The sequence below is a fragment of the Girardinichthys multiradiatus genome, chromosome 8 (genome assembly GCF_021462225.1).
Source record: "Girardinichthys multiradiatus isolate DD_20200921_A chromosome 8, DD_fGirMul_XY1, whole genome shotgun sequence".
Classification (NCBI taxonomy): domain Eukaryota; kingdom Metazoa; phylum Chordata; class Actinopteri; order Cyprinodontiformes; family Goodeidae; genus Girardinichthys; species Girardinichthys multiradiatus.
Genome location: NC_061801.1, coordinates 15,832,786 through 15,856,669, shown reverse-complemented (window position 1 = coordinate 15,856,669; position 23,884 = coordinate 15,832,786). Strand labels below are relative to the sequence as shown.

At 39.0% G+C, this 23,884-nt stretch overlaps 1 protein-coding gene across 2 annotated transcripts in view; it reads right to left on the bottom strand.

Moving 5' to 3' along the window:
* si:dkey-34e4.1 (carboxyl-terminal PDZ ligand of neuronal nitric oxide synthase protein) overlaps positions 1-23,656 on the bottom strand; it is a 73,962-nt gene extending 50,306 nt beyond the window's left edge. Inside the window, exons 1-2 of one of the 2 annotated variants that reach the window (XM_047373648.1) lie at positions 23,084-23,656; positions 20,257-20,328 (exon numbers count right to left, since the gene is read on the bottom strand). In XM_047373648.1, coding sequence (XP_047229604.1) covers positions 20,257-20,328; positions 23,084-23,188 — 177 coding nt within the window. In that variant the 5' untranslated portion in view covers positions 23,189-23,656. The remainder of the gene's footprint in view (positions 1-20,256; positions 20,329-23,083) is intronic. The other variant, XM_047373647.1, reaches the window with a different exon arrangement.
* Positions 23,657-23,884: the final 228 nt, after the last annotated feature.

Sequence of the window (23,884 nt, the reverse complement as noted above, 5' to 3'; positions counted from 1 at the left end):
ATAGTTTTACTATTTGACTTCCTTTTAGAATCGTATAATCAAACAAAATATCACTTCCATAAGGAAAAATATGATTGACTTATATGGAACGGCTGATATAACCAAATTAAAGCTGTTTCAGCTACAACAGTACTGTGTATGTAAGTGTTTAATGGAGATCTTGACATCTGGATGTCAGCAGGGATTTGAACTTAAAGCTTTTAAAACGCTTCAACTTCTTGCATGTTTAAAAAACACAAAGCTGAGAGAGCAGGAAAAGAGCAAAGGGTGGCAGGAGTTTTACTAAGAGAGAGATGAAGGTAATAAAGAAGGAAATGCACCTGTATGAGGAAGCTGAATATCAGGAAGGGTAGAATGACACCTCCAGGTTTTCTATTAGGATCAGTGGAGGAAGATGAGAGAAAGGAAACACACACAATTATACACACAAGGGCCTCAATCATATTTAGAAGTAGGGCAGCCTATGCTGGCAGCTTAAAGACCTGGAGCACTTTCCTGAATCATTATCCAACAAACGACACCATAACACAATGAGCTTAGCTTATCTGTCTACTCATGGTTACAGAGCGCTCCCAGGCCTGAAGGCATTGCTTACAAACCTGACATCTTAAGTGATACATTAAAAGAACCCAAGTCTGGTGAAGTGATGGATTTAATTTCTGGGACTATAAAAAAACAATGTTAAACCTAACCTAACATTGTTTCCTATGTAAACTGACATAGTTATTTATCAGTAAATAAGGAATTGCAGAGTGTAAAAAGCACCCACCACTACAGGCAATTTGGTAAAGATGTGCAAAAAGGCTTTAAATAAATTCATCTTTTGTTTCTAATGCAAGAGTTCACGTTGAAAAAAATATATTTAATTTGAGTCCATTATTTAGTAGAGAAAATGTTAAGGTAAGGTAAGGTAAGGCAAGTTTATTTATATAGCGCTTTTCAGCAACGAGACACTCAAAGCGCTGTACATACAATTACAATACAATCACAAAGCAAATAAACACAGATACAGACACAGAAAAACAAATCAAATGATAAAATCAAACAACAGAGGTAATTAAAAAAAATAAAATAAAGAGAATATAATGATGGATAAGAAAATGAAAGGAAAATTGGACTGAAAACATAACTAATTATGCCTAGATGGCACAGTCAAAGGCCACTCTAAACAAATAAGTTTTTAATTTTGATTTAAAGCAACTTAGGGTTTCGGCGCTTTTACAGTTTTCTGGGAGTTTATTCCAGATTAGTGGAGCATAAGAACTAAAAGCTGCTTCTCCATGTTTGGTTCTGGTTCTGTGTATGCAGAGTAGATTTGAGCCAGATGACCGGAGAGGTCTGGGTGGTTGATACACTGACAACAAGTCTGTAATTGTTAAGAATAGCCTATACAATTCCTATACAATTGTATAGGCTATACAATTCCTATTAAATAAAGATCTAACTAAATCATTTTTAAAAATTAGACTGTTCTGTTTTGACAAGGGTCCTAATTAGTAACCCATGACTTCCTGGTTCTTTGAGGTATAAATACAATGGGAAACAAAGTAGGAAAGACAAAAGAACATGCTGAAGTAAGGAAGATGCACACTGATTGTCATAAGTCATCTTCGTCTTCTTTTCTGAAGAGTTTCAGTCAGGTTTCAGGGCTCATCATAGCATGGAAACAGCTCCAGTGAAAGTCACTAAGGATATTCTTATGGCCTCAGACAATAGACTTGTGTTTGTACTTGTTCTGTTGGATCTTAGTGCTTCATTTGATACAGTCGATCACAATATTCTCTTAGAAAGGCTGGAATATGCTGTAGGGATCAGGGAAACAGCACTGGCTGGTTTAAATTTTATTTGTCTGACAGATTCCAGTTTATTCAAGTAAATTATAAATCATCTTTAAACTCCAGGATTACTTGTGGAGTACCACAGGGTTTGGTGCTTGGGCCAATTCTCTTAACTATATATATCCTTCCAATAGATAAAACGATCAGGCAGCATGGGATACTGTTATGCTGATGATACTCAGCTTTATTTATCCATAAATCCTGATGAGCTCAACCAGATAGACAGACAACAGGCATGTCTTGAGGACATAAAAACTTGGATGACTTTAAATTTTCTGCTTCTATATTCAGACAAGACAGAAGTTGTCGTCTTCTGTACCAGAATCTTTGAAAAATACACTGCTTAGTCAATCAGTTAATGTGGACGGCATTAAATTGAACTCTAGTAGTAAGTAAAAAAAACTATTATTTTTGACCAGGACATGTCATTTAAATCCCATATTAAACTAGTTTCTGGGAGTTCCTCCTTCCAACTCCGGAATATTGACAAAATTTGAAATATCCTGTCCAGGAGTGACGCTGAAAACCTAGTCCATGCATTTGTTACCTTAAGGCTGGACTATTGCAATCCTTTTCAAGCAGGACGTCCACAAAATGCAGTTAGAAGCCTTTAGCTGATCCAAAATGCTGGAGCAAGAGTTCAGATGAAAATTAAAAAGAGAGATCATATTTCTCCTATTTTAACTTCCATTCATTGGTTCCCTGTTAAATCCAGAATATAATTTAAAATTCTCCTCCTCACATATAAAGCCCTTAATAATCTAGCTCCATCATACATCAGAGATCTGATTCTTCCATATGTTCCTAACAGAGCACTTCGTTCTCAGACTGCAGGTTTACTGGTGGTTCCTAGAGTCTCTAGAGGTAGAATGGGAGGCAGATCCTTTAGTTATCAGGCTTTGAATTATTTGCTGTTATTTCAGCTTTTAACTCTATGTTCACTCTCTGTTTTTTCTCTTTCTAGAAGCTACAGCTGACTTGGCTCTGTGTTTAGCTGTGGAACCTTCGTGGAAAGGGGCATCAGCCAAGCTACTGATGCCAACAACTTAATGCTCACCTTACACAGATGATAAACCTGGCCCTGTCTTTCTGTGTTTAATCCTGTCTTTTCTAGACATAGCTACTGGCTGAGCTTCTACTGTAACTAACTGTGTGCGCTCTCTTCCATACTCCAAAACTGGCTCAGTGTTCATCTGCTTAGCTGTCTTTCACTCCTAGATGAAGCCCCTAAAGGATCTATAACCATTAATGTTTCACTTTTCTTTCCTACTGAAAGTACTACTTGACTAGTGTTTCTGTGTTCTATTTATGTCTCTCCTCTGTTCTCTCAAACCCCCAGTCGGTTGTGGCAGATGGCCGCTCACACTGAGTCTGTTTCTGCTGGTTTCTTCCTGTTAAAAAGGAGTTTTGCTCTCCACTGTCGCTACATGCATGCTCAGTATGAGGGATTGCTGCAAAGTCAATGCAAGCAACTGTCCACTGTCTCTACATGCTCATCCAGGAGGAATGACTATTTTCTGAGGCCATATTCTTATGGCCTCAGATAATAAACTTGTGTCTGTACTTGTTCTGTTAGATCTTAGTGCTTCGATTGATACAGTCGATCACAATATTCTCTTAGATCACTTAAATCAATGCTGCATTTCTTTTCATAGTCAGATTATTCTACTACAGTGAAAGATGAATGTATTTTAATGTACCATTGGTGCCACTGAGTTTGGAGGGTTATAATTTCTATTCATACTAAATATTTGTAGACTATTCTAAGCCTGAAGTTATGTAGACATATTTTGATGATGTCAGTAGTTGTAAAATAGACTTCTGGAGCATCCTTAACATTTATTGTGAAACTAAAGCTGCAGAATGAAACCAAGAAGGGGTGAGAATACAAGAGGGGGATTCACGGCCAACTTAAGGGGAGCCAGAAGTCTGCAGGGTCATTCAGGATGTCCAATCTATACCTGTAGTTTTACACCACAGATAACAAATTAAGATGAAAAATTAAAATTCCTTAATTAAACAAGTCCCACTTCCTTTCTGACTACATAAGATGCTCAGAGCACACAAAACGAAGACTAAAATAAGGCTCTTATAGACACAGGAGGCTTTAACCATTGTGCTGCCATCATAGCATTAAAGTTAGGCAGTATTAAGGATCACGATCCACATTATCTTTGTACTTTAGCATCAAACACTGACTGATCATTAAGTAGAGTTTTGACATTATTAAGCCACAGGACCTTAGATGATCACATCAATAATTACATGTCATCCTCTAGCTTGTGCATGTATCTGTATGTATCTGTCCCTTCAAAGCAGAAATGTGAACATTGTGGGTAAAAATGTTGGAGGAAGTGCTGTTGATATCACTCTAAAGTCAGAGCTGTCCACAAGTGGAAAATGTGGCGTGGATTTTGTATTTTATACCATCCACTGATGCCAGTGCAACCTGCTGCCTTTATCTAATAAGTAAAAAGGGTCCATGGTCCATGGTTTGATATTCATTAAGGCTTTATTCTATTTATGAAAACATGCCGGAGTAGGAGAGGCTTGTTCAGGGTACTATCCATGCAAGAACTGCTATTGCATACCAGAAAGATAAGGAAAAACATTGTCTAGAAGCTAAAAGCAGGATTAGGGTTTAAAACAACATTCTCAATCTATTATCAGGCAAGAGTATGGCACAACTGCAGATTACGAAGACATGGCTGTCCACGTACACTGAAGGAGAGCATTATTCAGAAAAGCTGACAAGAGGCAACCCCACTGGAGGAGCTGCAGAAATTCACTGCTCAAGTAGAAGAATCTGCTGACAAGATAGCTGTTAGTTGTGCATTCCATATATCGGGCCTTTATGAAAGAGTGGCAAGGAGAAAGCAACTACTGAGAGAAAGCCAAAATAAATCCTATTTACAGTTTGCAAAAACAAAATAATTGCCAGGACACAACAAAACTTGTGGAAGAAGGTCCTCTGCTCAGATGAGAACAAAACTGAATTCTGTGTATGGCAGAAAACAAACACTGCCGATTACCGCGAACACACCGTCCCTGCGCTGAAACATGCTGTGGGAATGCATTTCACCAACAGGGACTGAGAGACTGGTCAGAGTTGACAAGAAGATTGATGGAGGTAATAGTGACCCAAAGTCCTGCTGGTGCACTGAGACTGGGGTGGAATTTTTTAGATTTTATTATTAAATGAATTAACATTTATTTCCACATAAACACACACAAAAGTACCAAAAACTGCTACCGCTGAGTAACGGTATCAATTCCCAGGTACCAAGTATCGGTACCGTATCGGTTCAAAAGTGAAAGGTACCCATCCCTAGCCAAGACTAGAAACATCATTGTTCACAGATGCTCTCCATCTAGTCTGAGTAAGAATGGGCAACAATCTAGTTTCTAGATGTGCAAAGCTTTTAGAGACACACCTTAAAAGACTTGCAGCTGTAATTACAACAAAAGGAGGAGTTTCTTCAAAGTACTAACATACTTTTGAACTTTTTATCAAGAAAAAGGTTTAAAACCATTTATCCTTTCCTTTCACTTCACATTTATGTGCTTCTCACATAAAAGCACAATAAAATACACTGAATTTGGTGGTTGTAATGTGTAATGTGATACTTTAGAAAGGCACTGCAATAATGGACTGATTTTCATACTGTATGAGATTTTGCGCTAATGGTTCCAATGAAAACAGTCAAATTGAAGATTTAAATAAACTGATCCGAGAACGGTAAAAAAAAAAAATAATAATAATAATCATGACTCAAAGATTCACACCTAAACTTAAACGGTAATATTGTTCTTTATAAAATTTCCGGTACAACTTGAGGCTTCAGAAGCCTCCTATAGCACAGACTGACAGATGGGTTATTTGACATCTGTCAGTCTAACAAGTTATTAAGCATGAACATAGCAGATCCTGTACTGATGACACCTGATTGTAAAAACACTCTAAATTAAGAAGAAAATAATCCTTTCTTTTGTGCATGGACAAAGAAACCGCCAACAAAAAGCTGAGATCACAGCTAATCCAACAGGCATTTAGGTCACCTACTAGACTGGCATCTGCCATTAAGCCAGCATGAACACAAAGTGAAAACAAAGCCCCCCATTGTGGTTCATGCCTGTTTAAATACAGCATATCACTCAATCCCATGTGGACCATCCAATCACCACACTGACTCCACTGTGTCTTAGATTTGCAGCCCTCTAAAAACTGCACTTTTATTTCTGGGATATTTAGGGTGTCTGCAAAAATGTTGTGCATATTATCTCCTGACCAGTTCACTTGCACAAGGCATTTAATTCTTACTTTTTATGATGGCTGAAACAATTAATCGGATTAATCATGATTAATCGACTATTGAAATAATCGTCAACTAATTTAGCAACTGAATATACGTTAACTGGAGTATACAGACTCTAAAACATGCCATTTGCTGAAACAACAACCCAGTCAGAGTAATGATTAGGCAAAAACTGTTCAACAAATATATACATTTCACATTTAAGATGAAAAATCTTCTTTGTCTGTAAATATGCTCTATTCAGAACTCAGCATAGTTTTAGCCTTACCTGGTTCAAATTCTGTTAAAGAAATGTCCTATTAAGCACCTTTTGCTATTTCTGTTAATCGAAAACATAGTCACTAATTGATTAGCAAAATAATCATCAATTGCAGCCCTACTATTAAGAGTAGTGCTGCATAATATATGAAAATGCAAGTATCATGTGGATCTCAGTTGACTACTAAGCTAACTACCAGCCAAAACTCTGCCTACCAATTATATACTCAGTCACTTGGATGCCCTTTCAATGCCCTTTAAAATCACAACTGATATAGTACTTAGTGGCCAAGATCAGGGAGGGTGTGGGGGGGCAATATGATCATGGGCAAAACATATAAACACACACATATATATACATATATTTACATATATATAAATATATGTACATGGGGGAGAACAAGTATTGGGGTTGCATTCATCCTTCTTCTTCTTCCAAACACGGCGAGTGGAGTTTATACCAAAAAGCTCTATTTTTTTGTCTCATCGGACCACATGACCTTCTCCCATTCCTCCTCTGTATCATCCAGATGGTCACTGGCAAACTTCAGATGGGCCTGGACATGAGCTGGCTTCACCAGGGGTACATTGCGTGTGCTGCAGGATTTTAATCCATGGCGGCGTAGTGTGTTACCGATGGTCTTTTTTGAGACTGTGGTGCCAGCTCTCTTCAGGTAATGACTAGGTCCTGCCGTGTAGTTCTGGGCTGATCCCTCACCTGATCAGTGATGCCCCACGAGGTGCATGGAGCCCCAGACCGAGGGAGATTGACCGTCATCTTGAACTTCTTCCATTTTCTCATAATTGCACCAATAGTTGTTGCCTTCTCACCAAGCTGCTTGGCTATTTTCCTGTTTATACCTGATGTCCTTACACAGCTCTCTGCTCTTGGCCATTGTGGAGAGGTTGGAGTTTGTTTGATTGAGTGTGTGGAAAGGTGCCTTTTATACAGATAACTGCTCAATAAAATAAAGAGAACACTCAAATAACACATCCTAGATCTGAATGAATGAAATATTCTCATTGAATACTTTGTTTTGCACAAAGTTGAATGCACTGACAACAAAATCACACAAAAATCATCAATGGAAATTAAATTTTTTTACCAATGGAGGCCTGGATTTGGAGTCACACACAAAATTAAAGTGGAAAAACACACTACAGACTGATCCAACTTTGATGTAATGTCCTTAAAACAAGTCAAAATGAGGCTCAGTATTGTGTGTGGCCTCCACGTGTCTGTATGACCTCCCTACAACACCTGGGCATGCTCCTGATGAGACAAAGGATGGTCTCCTGAGGGATCTCCTCCCAGACCTGGACTAAAGCATCCAGCCTTGCGGCCCTCCAAAGAAATGCCACCCCATACCATTACTGACCCACTGCCAAACCGGTCATGGTGAAGGATGTTGCAGGCAGCAGATCACTCTCCACGGTGTCTCCAGACTCTGTCACGTCTGTCACATTTGCTCAGTGTGAAACTGCTTTCATCTGTGAAGAGCACAGGGCGCCAGTGGCAAATTTGCCAATCCTGGTGTTCTCTGGCAAATGCCAAGCGTCATGCACGGTTTTGGGTGTGAGCACAACCCCCATTTGTGGACGTCGGAACCTCATACCATCCTCATGGAGTCGGTTTTTAACCGCTTGTGCAGACACATGCACATTTGTGGCCTGCTGGAGGTCATTTTGCAGGACTCTGGCAGTGCTCCTCCTGTTCCTTCTTGCACAAAGGCAGAGGTAGTGGTCCTGCTGCTGGGTTGTTGCCCTCCTACGGCCTCCTCCACGTCTCCTGGTGTACTGGCCTGTCTCCTGGTAGCGCCTCCAAGCTCTGGACACTACGCTGACAGACACAGCAAACCTTCTTGCCACAGCTCGCATTGATGTGCCATCCTGGATGAGCTGCACTACCTGAGCCACTTGTGTGGGTTGTAGAGTCCGTCTCATGCTACCACGAGTGTGAAAGCACCACCAACATTCAAAAGTGACCAAAATATCAGCCAGAAAGCATAGGTACTGAGAAGTGGTCTGTGGTCCCCACCTGCAGAACCACTCCTTTATTGAGTGTGTCTTTCTAATCACCAAATATTTCCCCCTGTTGTCTATTCCATTTGCACAACAGCATGTGAAACTCATTGTCCATCAGTGTTGCTTCCTAAGTGGACAGTTTGATTTCACAGAAGTTTGATTTAGCTTTCAATTGCAATTTTTATTTGTTAAAATATTTGAAAACCATGTGTCATTAACTTCCATAGCATAATTATGTTCTATTTTATGTTATAAAGTAGCTATAACATAAAATCTCAATAAATACATTGAAGTTTATTATAGACTAGCATGTCTAAGATGTACCACACCTCTCACTCAATGTCCACTGGAGAAGCACCAAAGTAAATGCCATCAAGAGCTTGTGATAACCAGCAAGGAGTCTTGTACATCCCTGTGGAGGAATGTTGACCCACCAATAGTTTTATTTCAGCCATGTAGGGGTTTCTTTGAGCATGAACAATCTGTTTATGGTCATGCAACAGCATCTCAATCAGATTTAATTCCAGACTCTGACTAGGCCACTGCAAAACCTTCATTTTATTTTGTTTTTTTAAACAGTTAGAAGTGGTCCTGCTAATGTGTTTTGGCTCATTGTCCTGGTGATTAACCTAAGTGCATTAGCAAGTTCTGCAAACCAATGTGTTAGTAGAATAGAATCTAATTAATGTAATTACTTCTCTAGTTTTTCAACTTTTTGAAATCCACCAATACCACAAATATTTGTTTTTATGAATGCTTTCCAGCAATTGAAATTGCTGTATAAAGATTAGTTGGGCAGTGCAGTGGTTTTCTGGTGCTCTATTTTTCCTCTGCAGTCAAAGGCAAGCTTAGGTAGGCTTGTGATGAACTGACACACTGACAAGCCTTGTCTCCTGCCCTTTGGCAGCTTGGAGAGCATCCAGCACCCCCGCAGCTCTAACAATTGATAAAGGAATAGAGACTGGAAGAATAAAAATCATCTGCCCTTCAAATTTATCTGCTAATATTTGTTATAGAGAAACACATTTTCTACTTGTAGTTTTACAACAGAAACAGAAGCTGACAAAATAAAAAAAAAACCTGGGCTTCATTCTCTTACAGGTCCAGAGTGACTGTGACTTCAAGACATATTAGCAGTCTATACTGAGTTGTGACAGTTCAGAGAACTCATATAAGACTGACAAAGATTCAACAAATTGGTGTATGGAACTAATAAGAATGTTAAGTTTACTTCTTCCCTGCACACCAAACAGAGGCCCTCTCATGAGATGTTCCACACAGAAAAGTCCCAAAACAAACAAAAAATAAATCTTCCTCCTGGTAGACCAGGAAGGAGGCTGCATCCTGAAGGACACGTGAGGGAGCCTTAAAATCCCATTAGAGCTGATCAAAATTCAAAGAAAAACATGCGCAGCCTGCCCTCAGCCCAACATCTATTCCTGTCAGTACTCAGTAGATAGTCAGACATGGGCTAAATCGAGACTCTATTTTGGTAGGAGGAGAGTAAGGAGATGGAAGGAAAATAGCAGTGGAGCGGATGAAGGGAATAAGAGACTAAGAGGGTGCAGAGAGATGAGATGAGCAGGAGTATTGCCTTAAACTTGTTTCTTTTTTGTTGAGAGACACAGGCCTCCTGTAAATAGAACATGTTCGTTTCCCAAAGAAATTCCAGCACACCCACCCGCGTCCTTTTCTAAACCAGCGAGCCGTGGAAGAAGCCGGATTTTTCCGTGCGGATGGACCGGAACACCAGCCTTTGTTATCTGGCCTCGTTAATCAATCAAGGAGGTCATGACGGGTCTCGCTATAATAGACCGCTCTCAGAAACACACAAAACGTGCCTACAAACATCTCTGTGAGCACACACTTTCTGAGCCACCGGTCAAACTGAATGAAATGAATCAAATTCTTAAAAAACCAGCGCAGTGGGGCGAGTTTTCATGCAATGTGTGTGGGTGTCGCAAACTTCAGTGTAATTAATTTGGATTTTATTTGACACAAAATAGCAAGTTGTAATATGGAAAAAAATAAACATGATTTTAAAATATTTACAAAAATAGGAAATTTGTTGTGCATTTAGTATGGGGTAAGAACACTGTCAAAAACAATGTGTATGTAAAGACGGAAATGTGTGCATATTAGTCAATAGTTGTACATAAATAAAATCCAAAAGAGGTATTGTATATTTTTTCTATAAGAATACAAAATAAAATGTTACAGCTTCAAGAAATTACAAACTCAAAGTTAAAGTTTACAGTTGTGGTTTATTCTTTATGAATACAATATGCTATAACCGCCAGCTGAAGAAGAAGAAGAAGCAGCAGCACTAGTGCTAAGATGACGGACCAAGAAACTACTGTACAAAGCCAGGTAATGTTAAAAAGTTTATATATGTCTTAATGTCGTTAATATATGCTCTTGGTCCGTTATCTTCGCGCTAGTGCTGCTGCTTCTTCTTCTTCTGCTGGCGGTACGCAACAAATTCAGAGGTGCATACCGCCACCTACTGTACATCATTGTATAACTCCGCCCACTATATTCTATGTTTTATTTTTGTATTTCATAAAAATAAGAAAATACTTTATTTATAATACTCTTGATTTCCCCCCTATCTCCCCTCTGTTCCTAATATTCCTTTTAGACTGAATTATTTCCCATTCTGGCACTACGTTTACTGGCGGTAAGGAGTGTGACAGCGCATGCGCAACGCGAATCGACTAACTATGCTCCACTAACCAGCCTGAGATCACGTGACACCGAGTCGCTGATGTAAATTCATATTCTCACAGAAAATAAATTGTATTCACAAACTGTTATAGCACATTGTATTCATAAAGAATAAAACACAACTGTAAACTTGAAGTTTGTGCTTGTAATTTCTTGAAGCTGTAACATTTTATTTTGTATTCTTATAGAAAAAATATACAATACCTCTTTTGGATTTTACTTATGCACAACTATTGACTAATATGCACACATTTCCGTCTTGACACACACATTGTTTTTGACAGCGTTCTTACCCCATAATTTAGATTCTGTCCCTTTACTCCAATAATAAAATCCAGTTCCAATAATCCCATCCAGAAGTCTCCTAATAAGTAAATAGAGTCCATCTCTGTGGAATTAAATCTCAGCAAGTACAGTTGTTCTGTGAAGGCCACCAAGGTTTGGTGGAGAAGATTAGTAAGCAAAGGCCACCATGAAGTCCAAGGACAAAGATTTGTGGCTGCATGATTTCTTTGTTTCCTTGGTTCCTAGTGTATCCTTTTAATCATAGTAATGTGACAATCTGCAGTATTTGGAGTTTCAATGTGTTCCTAGGTTTGCATTCTGACAGTGATTACTATGTTTTGTTGGTGTCAGTTTTCTGTTTTCCCTGTTGTGCTCTCCATCAGTAATTTTCCTGATTTATTTTTTTCCCTGCCTCCCTCCTCTCTGCATTTGGGTCCTCCATTTCACCATTCGCAAGTGTGGGCATCTAAGGCTGTAAAAATCTACCTAACAAGTCAAAAACATTAGTGGCATACAAAATTTGCATGCATGGCACTTAAAGTGTGAAATCCCACCAAATATTGCACCAAAGAAGTCTGTTGTAACTGCGATATTGCACACAATGATATTGCAATAATATCTGGGATTCAATATACTGTGCAGCTCTTTTTTTAAGCAGGGTTAGGTTGTAAAACAATATCCCAAGCTATAGGCATCTCACTCAACACATCTTCCAAGACAAGACATGGTGATTCACCTACAGTTGCAGGCGAAGCAAGGAGAACCTTAATCAGAGAAGCAGCCAACGGTCACATGGTAACTTTGGAAGAGCAGCAGAGATCCAATGCTCACTGAGGAGAATTGGTTGACTAGAGAACTATTAGCCATGCACTCCAAAAATCTGCTGTATATAGAAAGTGACTAGAAGAAAGACATAAAAGGTTCTGTTTAAGCTACCAAAAGCCAGGTAGGAGACACAGCAAACACATGGAAGAAGGTTCTCTGATCAGACCAAAACTAAACTTTTTGGCCCACGGGCAAAATAGTATGTGTGACTGAAAAGTAACCCTGCACAAAGTCAAAACCTAATTTTATTTGAAAATCTGTGGAAAGACGTGGAAAAACTGGGATTCACAGACGCTCTCCATTCAATCTGACTGAACATCATCTACTATGTAAAGAAGAATAAGCAAACATTTCAGGATCTACATCTGCAAAGCAGTCTGCATGGTGGAACAGTGGCTAGGGCTCTAATTGTGGCTTGGGCTCTTTCTGCATGGAGTTTGTATGTGATTGCCCACAGTTTGCCCAGAATTTAGTAAAAATACATTTTCTACACTGCACTTGGTCCTGGAACAAGTGATTACAGCTCCAACAATTTATTTTTCTGAAAGAATTTAAAACTTTATTAAACTGCTATTTTTAAACCTCTTTTAAATTATTTCAAGAAAGTCATAATTTTATGCTCTATTCTTCTCTATTCTCTATTTTCCATTGGTTTTGTACTTAAATCAGTTTTATGATGTTTTAATTGTATGTAGCTTTTATTTATTGTTTTGTGTAATTGTACACTGACGTGCCTCTTGGCCTGGTGTCCCTGGGGGTCTCTCCTGGTACTCCAGTTTCCTCCCACATCCAAAAAGGTTATAAGTGTTAAATGTTAGTTGATTAACATTAGATGTGAGCATGTGTGTGCATGGTTGTTTGGTCTGTGTGTCAAAACACAGGCAGCTCTAACTGCAGCCACAGGGGGTTCTACAAAGTATTGACACAAGTGAGCTGAACACAAATCCATGCAGCTCTTTCCAGATTTTAATTTGTAGAAACAAATTAAAACCATGTATGCTTTCCTTCCATTTCACAATCATGCACTACTTTGTCTATCACATAAAACCACTGTATAGTAGTACCATAGGTTGTGGTGGCATGTGGAAAATTTAAAGGGGTGTGAATACTTTTACAATGCACTGATAAAACTTCCCTCAACAAGGGCGGAATGCCTCTGCTCTGCAAACTGCCATCCTCTGTGTGATGCCTGCTGCTGTTTTGCCACATTGACTGAGACTAAGGAGATTAGCTGAGGGAGATGAAACCAGTACGGCTCTGCCAGCCGCCACACAACCCCTCTCCGTTCCACGTCTTCCTCCACAGTCTGGTCTCCAACTTCCATCAAGCTAAATTTTCACCTTCTTTAATTACAAACAACTCCATTGAGACTTTGTTCATTGCCTCGGTTAAAAAGCTATGCTTCCAAATGAAAAGAGAAGTGCTTCGCTTTATGTAAAAAAGAGATGAAGGGAAAGTCAGAAAGATTAGTCGATATTTGATTTGGCAAATAACCCTAAAGGAGCACCCTTGCCCTTTATTGCTTATATGTTAGGACACAGACTACGTGAGAGGGTTTGTAAAGCTCTGGCAAAGAAATTCTTCCCACGTAGTTGAAACCAGAGACTGAACAAACAGCTACTGGAGCTTGCACTTTAATAAGAGGTGTAAAAAGCAGACGGTGAAACTTCAAAAAGAGCAAATAACTCAAAGTTCAACCCAGAAATGAAAAATGATATTGATTTAAACAATATAGGACCAACAATATTACTCCAGATACTTCTTAAACATAAAAATACTTTTTTCTTATTTTTAATTCAATTGTCTGAAATTCCAGCAGCAATGCTGATAGCGATGCCATCCAAGCAAGCTTTGACAACACTGACATTAAATTAAAATGCAAAGGAAAATGACGCTCAGCATGGCTAAAGTAATGCTGGGGCTAATTATTCAAAAAATAATTTGTGAAATATGTACTTGAAAACTACTCCTAAATTTAGCAGCTGTTTATTCTATATTCAGGAATAAGTCTGTGTAATTAATATGTTTTAATATTTAGCACGAATAATTGTTGCTTTTTCTGTTTTAAATAAGCAATTTGATTTTTGAATGCATATATTTTCAATGTCGGGGGTAAATGTGATACTGTTGTATTTTTACTCAAGGATATGATACCATCAGAGTGTGACACTCATCCATACCTACTAGTAAGGGCTCCTGCTGCTGTTCTTCAAGTTGCTGTGTGGAAGACTCCCATGCAGTCGGCAGCAGCATGTGTTTCTGTCTGCAGGCGTGTGCCTTTAAGTCAGTTCGGCTCCTGTCATTGGGTGCACTACTGTTTCAAATCAAACGTGGCAGAAAAAGCAGCGTATTACTCCGTAATGAGACAGGTTTTAAAGGTTTTTTCAAAATTTTCAAAAGTCGTGGTGGTCAAAAGTTTGGTACTACTTTGAGTAAAGTGACAAAAAAATTTGATTTCTGCAAGTTTCAATGCAAACTGCAGCAACATAAGTGTTTAGCCACATTTAGACACGTTCTCTATCTGTTACAGTTTTCCCAAAGGTTGCACTGATTAGATGCCTGTTTGTGCCTTCATGTGTTAATGTGCAAACCTAATTTAAAGTTTTTTTAATGAGATATACTAGAAAGAGTGCTGGAGTCACTGGAATAATAGAGTAACACAGTGCCTGCCCTTCAACTACATGCTGCTGCTCACTGCCAGTCAGCTTGCTCCTACATTTATATGAAAGAGAAGTTATGTAATATATTCACATGTATATTAGATCAGTGACAGAATAGGCCAAGTAATAAAACCCTGTACAAAAAAGTCAGACATTAAACACTTGTATCTGCAAAATCTGCTTAAGTAGGTTTGACCTGGAAATTTGCAGCTGTCCTAAGGTTTTTTAATATTTATAAAAATGTTCTACTTTATCAGACTCATCAAAAACATTACAATTTATTTTATTAAATAATCCACTTACAGTACAGACCAAAAGTTTGGACACACATTCTCATTCAAAGAGTTTTCTTTATTTTCATGACTATGAATATTGTAGCTTCACACTGAAGGCATCAAAACTATGAATTAACACATGTGGAATTATATACTGAACAAAAAAGTGTGAAACAACTGAAAATATGTCTTATATTCTAGGTTCTTCAAAGTAGTCACCTTTTGCTTTGATTACTGCTCCACACACTCTTGGCATTCTGTTGATGAGCTTCAAGAGGTAGTCACCTGAAATGGTTTTCACTTCACAAGTGTGCCTTGTCAGGTTTAATAAGTGGGATTTCAAGCCTTATAAATGGGGTTGGGACCATCAGTTGTGTTGTGCAGGAGGTGGATACAGTACACAGCTGATAGTCCAACTGAATAGACTGTTAGAATTTGTATTATGGCAAGAAAAAAGCAGCTAAGTAAAGAAAAACGAGTGGCCATCATTACTTTAAGAAATGAAGGTCAGTCAGTCCGAACAATTGGGAAACTTTGAAAGTGTCCCCTAGTGCAGTCGCAAAAACCATCAAGCGCTACAAAGAAACTGGCTCACATGAGGACCACCCAAGGAAAGGAAGACCAAGAGTCACCTCTGCTGCGGACGATAAGTTCATCCGAGTCACCAGCCTCAGAAATCGCAGGTTAAAAGCAGCTCAGATTAGAGAACAGGTCAATGCCACACAGAGTTCTAGCAGCAGACACATCTCTAGAACAACTGTTAAGAGGAGACTGTGTGAATCAGGCCTTCATGGTAAAATAGCTGCTAGGAAACCACTGCTGAGGACAGGCAACAAGCAGAAGAGACTTGTTTGGGCTAAAGAACACAAGGAATGGACATTAGACCAGTGGAAATTTGTGCTTTGGTCTGATGAGTCCAAGTTTGAGATTTTTGGTTCCAACCACTGTGTCTTTGTGCGGCGCAGAAGAGATGAATGGATGGACTCTATATGCCTGGTTCCCACCGTGAAGCATGGAGGAGGTGTGATGGTGTGGGGGTGCTTTGCTGGTGACACTGTTGGGGATTTATTCAAAATTGAAGGCATACTGAACCAGCATGGCTACCACAGCATCTTGCAGCGGCATGCTATTCCATCCGGTTTGCGTTTAGTTGGACCATCATTTATTTTTCAACAGGACAATGACCCCAAACACACCTCCAGGCTGTGTAAGGGCTATTTGACCAAGAAGGAGAGCGATGGGGTGCTGCACCAGATGACCTGGCCTCCACAGTCACCGGACCTGAACCCAATCGAGATGGTTTAGGGTGAGCAGGACCGCAGAGTGAAGGCAAAAGGGCCAACAAGTGCTAAGCATGTCTGGGAACTCCTTCATGACTGTTGGAAAACCATTTCAGGTGACTACCTCTTGATGCTCATCAACAGAATGCCAAGAGTGTGTGGAGCAGTAATCAAAGCAAAAGGTGGCTACTTTGAAGAACCTAGAATATAAGACATATTTTCAGTTGTTTCACACTTTTTTGTTCAGTATATAATTCCACATGTGTTAATTCATAGTTTTGATGCCTTCAGTGTGAAGCTACAATATTCATAGTCATGAAAATAAAGAAAACTCTTTGAATGAGAAGGTGTGTCCAAACTTATGGTCTGTACTGTATGTCAGACTGAGCATCCAGCCAGTCCACAAGTGATTAATCTTACAGTGAGATAAAGTAACTTTGCATTAATTAACTCAATTTAGTTTACAACTAAGGTTCGACGGAAAACCACAGCATGGTTTAGAAGCAATTTACTGAACCCTTAGTGCAAGTGTCCATACACAGAATGTCAAGTTCAGCATATCCAGTGACTCTTTTTGTTACCTGCATCCAATGCAGCTAAATACAGGGACCTTACTGGGTGGTGTCACAGTGCTGGAGTTTACACAGGCCCTTTGGGTCAGGCAAAACTGAAATATTTTATCTTTTATGGGTTCAGGAGCACATCAGCACCACAGCAGATGTAGAATACAAGTGTGTGTGTTGATGCTTTTGGTCCCATCAGAGCCATTTTAATGATAATTATGTGTATTTTTAACTGTCTAAGTGCGTTGGGACACTGGGAAATGTGCTCATGGTTGCTGTTCTGCTGGGAGGCGGCTAGATGAGAGGATCCCTGCCATTCTCATATTAAACCATTAAATATTAAGCTGACACTTAAAGACTGCTGCAGAGCGAGGCAGGTAGGCCGACTCTACTCAAAGACAACAAAATTCAAAACGCAACAATATAATCAGAGCTTTTTTAGTTACTCAATCTGAACTTAACAAGTACATAGTTGAGTATTAAACCACAAGTATTAAACCACAAGGACGTACACATTGCAACCACAAACGTCAATGTATTTAATGTGAAAGATCAACACAAAGTAGAAAACATGTGTGAAGTGGAAGGGAAAGGATACATGGCTTATAACATTTTGTACAAATAAAATCTAGTAGTGTAGCATACAGTATTCAGCTCCTCTGAGTCAATACAGCTGTCATTTCCCTGCTGGAAGGTGAACTTCCTCCTCAGTCTCACCTCTTTTGCACACTATAACAGGTTTCCTTCCAGGATTGCTCCGTATTTACCTTCATCCCTCATTCTATAAACTCCGCCTAGCTTCCATGTCCCTTTAGGGGAAAAAAAGCTTCCTCACAGCATTATGATGCCATCACCATGTTTCACAGTGGGGGTCGTGTTTTGAAAGTGATGTACAGTGTTAGTTTTCTGGATTGTACTTAGTGGTGTTACACTAAAGAAGCTGTATATAAATGCATCCCACACTTTTAAAACTTACTTTTTGTAAAAGTATAAGAAAAAACGCATATAATTGCCTGCCCACTTTGTAGTTATTTGTCTTTGTCTATCACATAAAATCCACAAAAATACCTTGAAGTTTTTGCTGTAATGTGGCAAAATGTGTCATGAATAACATGAACACTTTTGTAAGGTTCTGTATTGCAGATTTTTCAAGCAATTAAATCCAACATTCAGGGCTGTTTAAAGGACATGGCATTAAAAATGAAACAGGTCATGCACAGATCAAAGTAAAAACCTCATCCATAAATGAGAATCTTTGATCACTGCCAGCAGAGATCATGTCAAACACAAATGACAATTTAATAAACCAAGGTTGTTTGTATTAAATGGATAATTTATTCTCATCATAGGACACTGCCTCTTTCATCAACACTAAATTGTTCGGCACCACGCTTTAAGAGTTGCAGCAAGAACCAATCGTAGTGGATGTATTGGCTTCATAAACACCTGCTGAGTCATGGTGATATATTAAACGTTATATTTTTTTTTCTTTTAAGACTTTCCTGACTCTGCTCAGCAGATGGTTATAGTCTCTCTCTATCTGAAGCATTATTTATTTTATTTCTATACGGCAGTCTCTGACAAACCAAATAAAACTGGAATGAAAAGAAAGAGAGAGCAGAAAAAGTTGAAATGTATTAACTGATTCATCCAGGCATGGCTGTTAATCAAAAGCAAACTCATCTAATTCCTTCCTGCATGTTCACTCAGTCCGATCTGGGAGGCCTGTCATTTCTGAAGCATGTTTGTCCGGTGAGTCACACATAAATTACAGAACTGTCCACAGTTTCCTGTTTAGCTTCTGCTCGGAGAGGAAAAATAAACTAATTATCTTTGTAATAACATAAAGTAAATGAAGACTTTATGAGAGGAAAACAAGATAAAGCCTGTAAATAAATCCAACTGACTATCAACTCATCTGAGTGCAATAAAAATAGGCAACATTTAGTTTAATCAAAATCATAATAAACACCAACAGACACACACCTCACCCACTAATTCAGAAAGGTGCAAAATCCATCTCAGTCTTTCAGCCATTTCCTTTCTATAAAAAGGCCTCTCTGAATTGCTTTCAAGCGTTGTGTTCTGTTGTTCTGCGGTCAGCGAACGCATCACTGCACTGCTTGTACAAACTGCATCTGACAGGACACGCTTTTTATTCTGTGTGATTACAGGGTTAATGTTAAAGGCGTCTCACTCCTCCATCACGTAGCAATCTCCAAAAGACTTCAGATAAGTGATAAAATCCCTACAAACATTGTTTTTAGCAACCATTCATAAAATATAATGACAAAACATGTTTTAACAGATAATGGCCATAACACAAGTTTGTTTATCCCAACCTCTTACAATGACGGTGACTGTAAACAATTCAAAGAAACTATCCAGAATGTGTTTCATTTCTCAAATATACACTGACAGTAAAAACTCAGCTGGGTGACGAATGTATGGATTTCCATGGCAGGATTTTATGTAAATGCAAAGTTATTTTAAAAGGTGCAGAAGAAATAAATTATAATTCTGTTTTATATGAATATGGGTCAATGACATCGCAATAGGTACAAGAATCAAGTTGATCAGCTCATGTTAGAAAACGTTATAAAAGACAAGCAACATTGATTCTAAATCACAGGAGTAACTACCAGCCAGGCATTTCTTTGACCTTTTAATAAATTTTTTTGTAAATCATTCACTAATCAGGAGAAAAATCTTGAAAAAAAACAAGCTTCCCTGCACACATGCCTCTATTGACAATTCATACTGCGTAAAGCAACTTATCAAGTTTTGAAGAATCTTAGCTTGAAGGTCATCAGAACAAAACGCTGGCTCAAATACGTTACACTGGATCCCTTACAACTCACTTCAATCATAATACTTCAGAATCAAAGTCAAAATCTGTTGAAAATCTCTTATCTGCCAAGACGTTTACTATTTCCAGCTCGTTAGCTTGATTCTTGTACCTCTTGTGACGTCACCCAACAAATAGATGCAAAGCAAATTTAACAGCTATTTCAACAGGGGGCTTTTTAAAGCTTTATTCCATAAAATCCATCAATAGAAGTCCATATTTCCTTTCCCAACAGTGTTTTTATTGTCACTGTACATTTGTTAGTGTACCAAAAATACATCACTGGATAATATCCTTAAAACAAACCCATGTAAGCGTCCCTTTTCTTTGTAGGCTAATCTAAGTGTTGACCTTACCCTGATTCTCCTCATAGCAGCCACAATCTCCATCCGACTGTTGGGCCTGGGCACGTCAAGACTTCCCACGTACTGTGGCAAACACATAGACACAAATACAAAACAGCATCAGTCATCCATGGCCCCATGCTGTGCAAAAACATGGTTAATGACCTATAAACAGCATGGCAAAATTAGGATTATGTAAACAACTATTTCCATGTGAAAATGCACAGATTGCTCGACAGGTGACCAAAGTCAGATCATACTTCAGCAAATGAGGCAATCAAATATTCAATTGTATTTTTATCAGGCCATGCTAATAAAAGCACTTTTTTATCTTTTTTTTTTTTTTTTCCTGAGTGAGCTTTTCACTCAAACCTACAGAATAACAGTGATAATGATAAAATAAACCAGTGCAGCACCCCTACACCTCCTGCTGCACACTCAGCTGGCTGAAAGAAGGCTACTACATATTTTCCATCAATTACAATTAAAAAAAAACATAACAAATTTGGTTTATATTTTTTTTGTATTTTACTTTGCAAGTTACGAGTGGCATGTCTGTTAAGCAGATGACTGCAGGCTAGCTACTTGAGCAGATAGTCTGACTAAATAACCACCTAATCAGACTCCCAGTGTTACTCCACTAAGGGCAGACTGGCAAAAAAGAGAAAAAATTCTGTGCAATAAGCTCATTTAGTTGCTGGTTATTTTATTTGTTTGTTTAATTCATTGTACAAAAATCTTTCTATGTAACATGCAACATGTTAAATGCTTTATATAAACATAATAATTAATGTATAACAGTCTTTATAATAATATTTTGCAGTAGAAGTGAGAAATTTTGCCTATTCTGTTATAAACAGAACATTTAAATCATGGTCTCCATGTTTGTTTTAAATTGTGTTTATTCTGTGAAACCATGATGTTTTTACTCAAATTATCATAGGAATGCCCTAATGCCTACTCCCAAATATTATGCTGGACACTGAGGCCATTTAGAAAATAAGTTCATCTTCTTTACTGGTGTACTAATAGGTATACGGCAAAAAAAGAAATAGCTGTAATTATGCTTTTAAATAACATTGAAAGTCACTCTTTTTCAGATGATTGTTACATCTGTTCAACAATCTGGAGTCCACCTACTCTGACCAATTGTTTATGGTGTCACTTTCAGCCGAAAGGACAACTTGAAAATCTCGAAAAATGGAACCAGCCGAAAACTTGCAATTGGTGCATCTCTATTCGCAACCAGTCTCTGCCTGCGATACGTACTAATCATTTGAGCATCAGCATCTGGGGCAGCTTTAGCCTTCGAAAGAGATCACTTTGTGTAATACAAAACAATGATTTTTCTTGCAACATGTCAAAACTGTATGGTTCTATTTGAAACATGAGTTTAGTATGGCACAGATGACACAGCCTTCCCTTATTAGTAAGCTCTTTGCAGCTTGCATATATTTGAATTCATGAGCGGCCCTGGGGAACATGCTGCCTTTGATGTTGCTCTTATTTTGATTGCAGTAAACGGTCTGGGAGCAGAAAATCTGTACCACTGACTTGGTAAAAATGTCTTTGGCTTTGCTGTTTAATATTTAGAGACTTGATGTGTGCACCCATTGATTTCTATTCATTCATAATCTCAGAGTCATTTTAGTAACTGAGATATTTCTCTTGCTGTTAGATGGAGAAGAGTGGTTGTGATAAATTTTTCAATTAATCCTCAGATTTTGATAAATCTATCAAATAAGCAGGGCCAGACTTAAGATGTGGGCCCCTGGCCTAGAAGAATTCATTCAGAGCAGAATATTTTTATTTTCTGAAACAATCTTTGTTTTTGTCCTTTCTACAACAGACCCGTAAAAACAAGGCTCCATTTCTACAAATGTATTCATCCACTGAAAGAAAATGTTCCAACAACAAACCGAAAACCTAATGTACTTGGAGCCAAGCGTTATGTTTGTGACATCATCATTTTCAAATAGTTTTGTATTGGTTATCTACATAAAAATCTAACAAACTAAGGCACCTTACAGTGATAGTGGCTTATCAGTTTTCTTCAGAAATGCCCACTAGGCCCCCTTGTTGGGGTCACTGATTAAGACTTCCATCACAGAAATCTCTAATGTAAAACAGGATACAGCACCGTGTCAAAAATGGTTAAATCAAAGGAGTGGTACAGTCCAGAGTTCAACAGCAGTAGCCTACTTGCTTCTTAATATGCCTGCTTTCATGTTCTCCCATGTCCTGCTCTTAACCTGGGAAATAGCCAGTGTCCCGAATAAACACACACATATATGCATAAGATAGATAGATAGATAGATAGATAGATAGATAGATAGATAGATAGATAGATAGATAGATAGATAGATAGATAGATAGATAGATAGATAGATAGATAGATAGATAGAGTGTGTGTGTTTGTGTGTTTTGTTGGTTTTCTGGCTCAGGGATCAACTTAAATTCGGTCCTGGTGCCCTGTGGTGAAAATCCTTGACTATAAATGAGAATAACGTTGAATAGCCACGTTCTAACCACAAACACATAAGACTGTAAGTTGGCTTCCATTTCAGATTCATAATTTACCGAGTTGTTCAATCTTCACAATACTCCCATCCCTCAGATCAGCTGTTGATTCTGTCTTTGGAATCTCAAAGCAATCAGAGCAACATTTCTGGGATAAACCTGGAATAATGCTCTTCATACAGTACCTGCTGCTGCCATGTGTTCAAACTTTATAATGGATCCCAGCTGCTCCGTCCACTACACCTGCCACCACCACATGGTAACGCTATACGAGTGTGGTGGGGGGGGAAAGCCGGTTTGGTTAGAAATAATATTTCACCTTGGCTTGGAAGTATATCCCGTGCTGATAAGCTTCCTCGTTGTGCAGCGGCAGCCGCGAGTCCGCCACATCGTCCACCAGGTTGTACCTGTTCCTTACGGGCATCCCGGGCTCCCTTCCCTCCTGCACAGTGAATACTGAACAGAAACTAAGCGGATATGTCCAGAAACACTACAACAGTCCCGGTGCGTGAGCGCCGCACGGCTCCGTGAGGCACCTTCCGGTGGGAACGCGTTCCATCGCCGCCGCGCCGAGCTCCGACCCGTCCCGACCCCAGGAAGGACAAAACTGCGCGGCTCTTTTCCTCACACAAAAAAACCCAAAAACAAAACACAGAGGGTGTCCCTGCACGTTAACTGTGTCAACAGGAAAAATAAATAACTAATAAAACAAAAAGAGCTTTCCCAGGGGGAATCCTCTCTCCGCAGGTGATGAATCCCGCCCGCCCGGAGTCCTGTTTGAATTCCCGTCCTGTTGATGGATTCAGCGCTGCTGCAGTCGATCAGAGAGTGTCTCCCCCTCCTTTCCTCCCTCGGCGCAGAGCACAAAGCGACTCCCTCATTGGAGCGAAGTTCCCAGGCATGATGCAACCGGGAGCTGGGAGGACAGCCAGCAAACAAAGTGAGTCCTCCCCTCAGGAGGTGAAAAATGGGATGGAGCTTGGTTTACTGTGGGAGGCAAATTCTGCAGACATGAATAAGTCCGAGATGTATAGGACCTTGCTAAAAATGTACGCACCTTTTCCGTGTATTTTCACGTCACATCCACAAACTTGTATTGCCTTTCTTGGGATTTTATGTG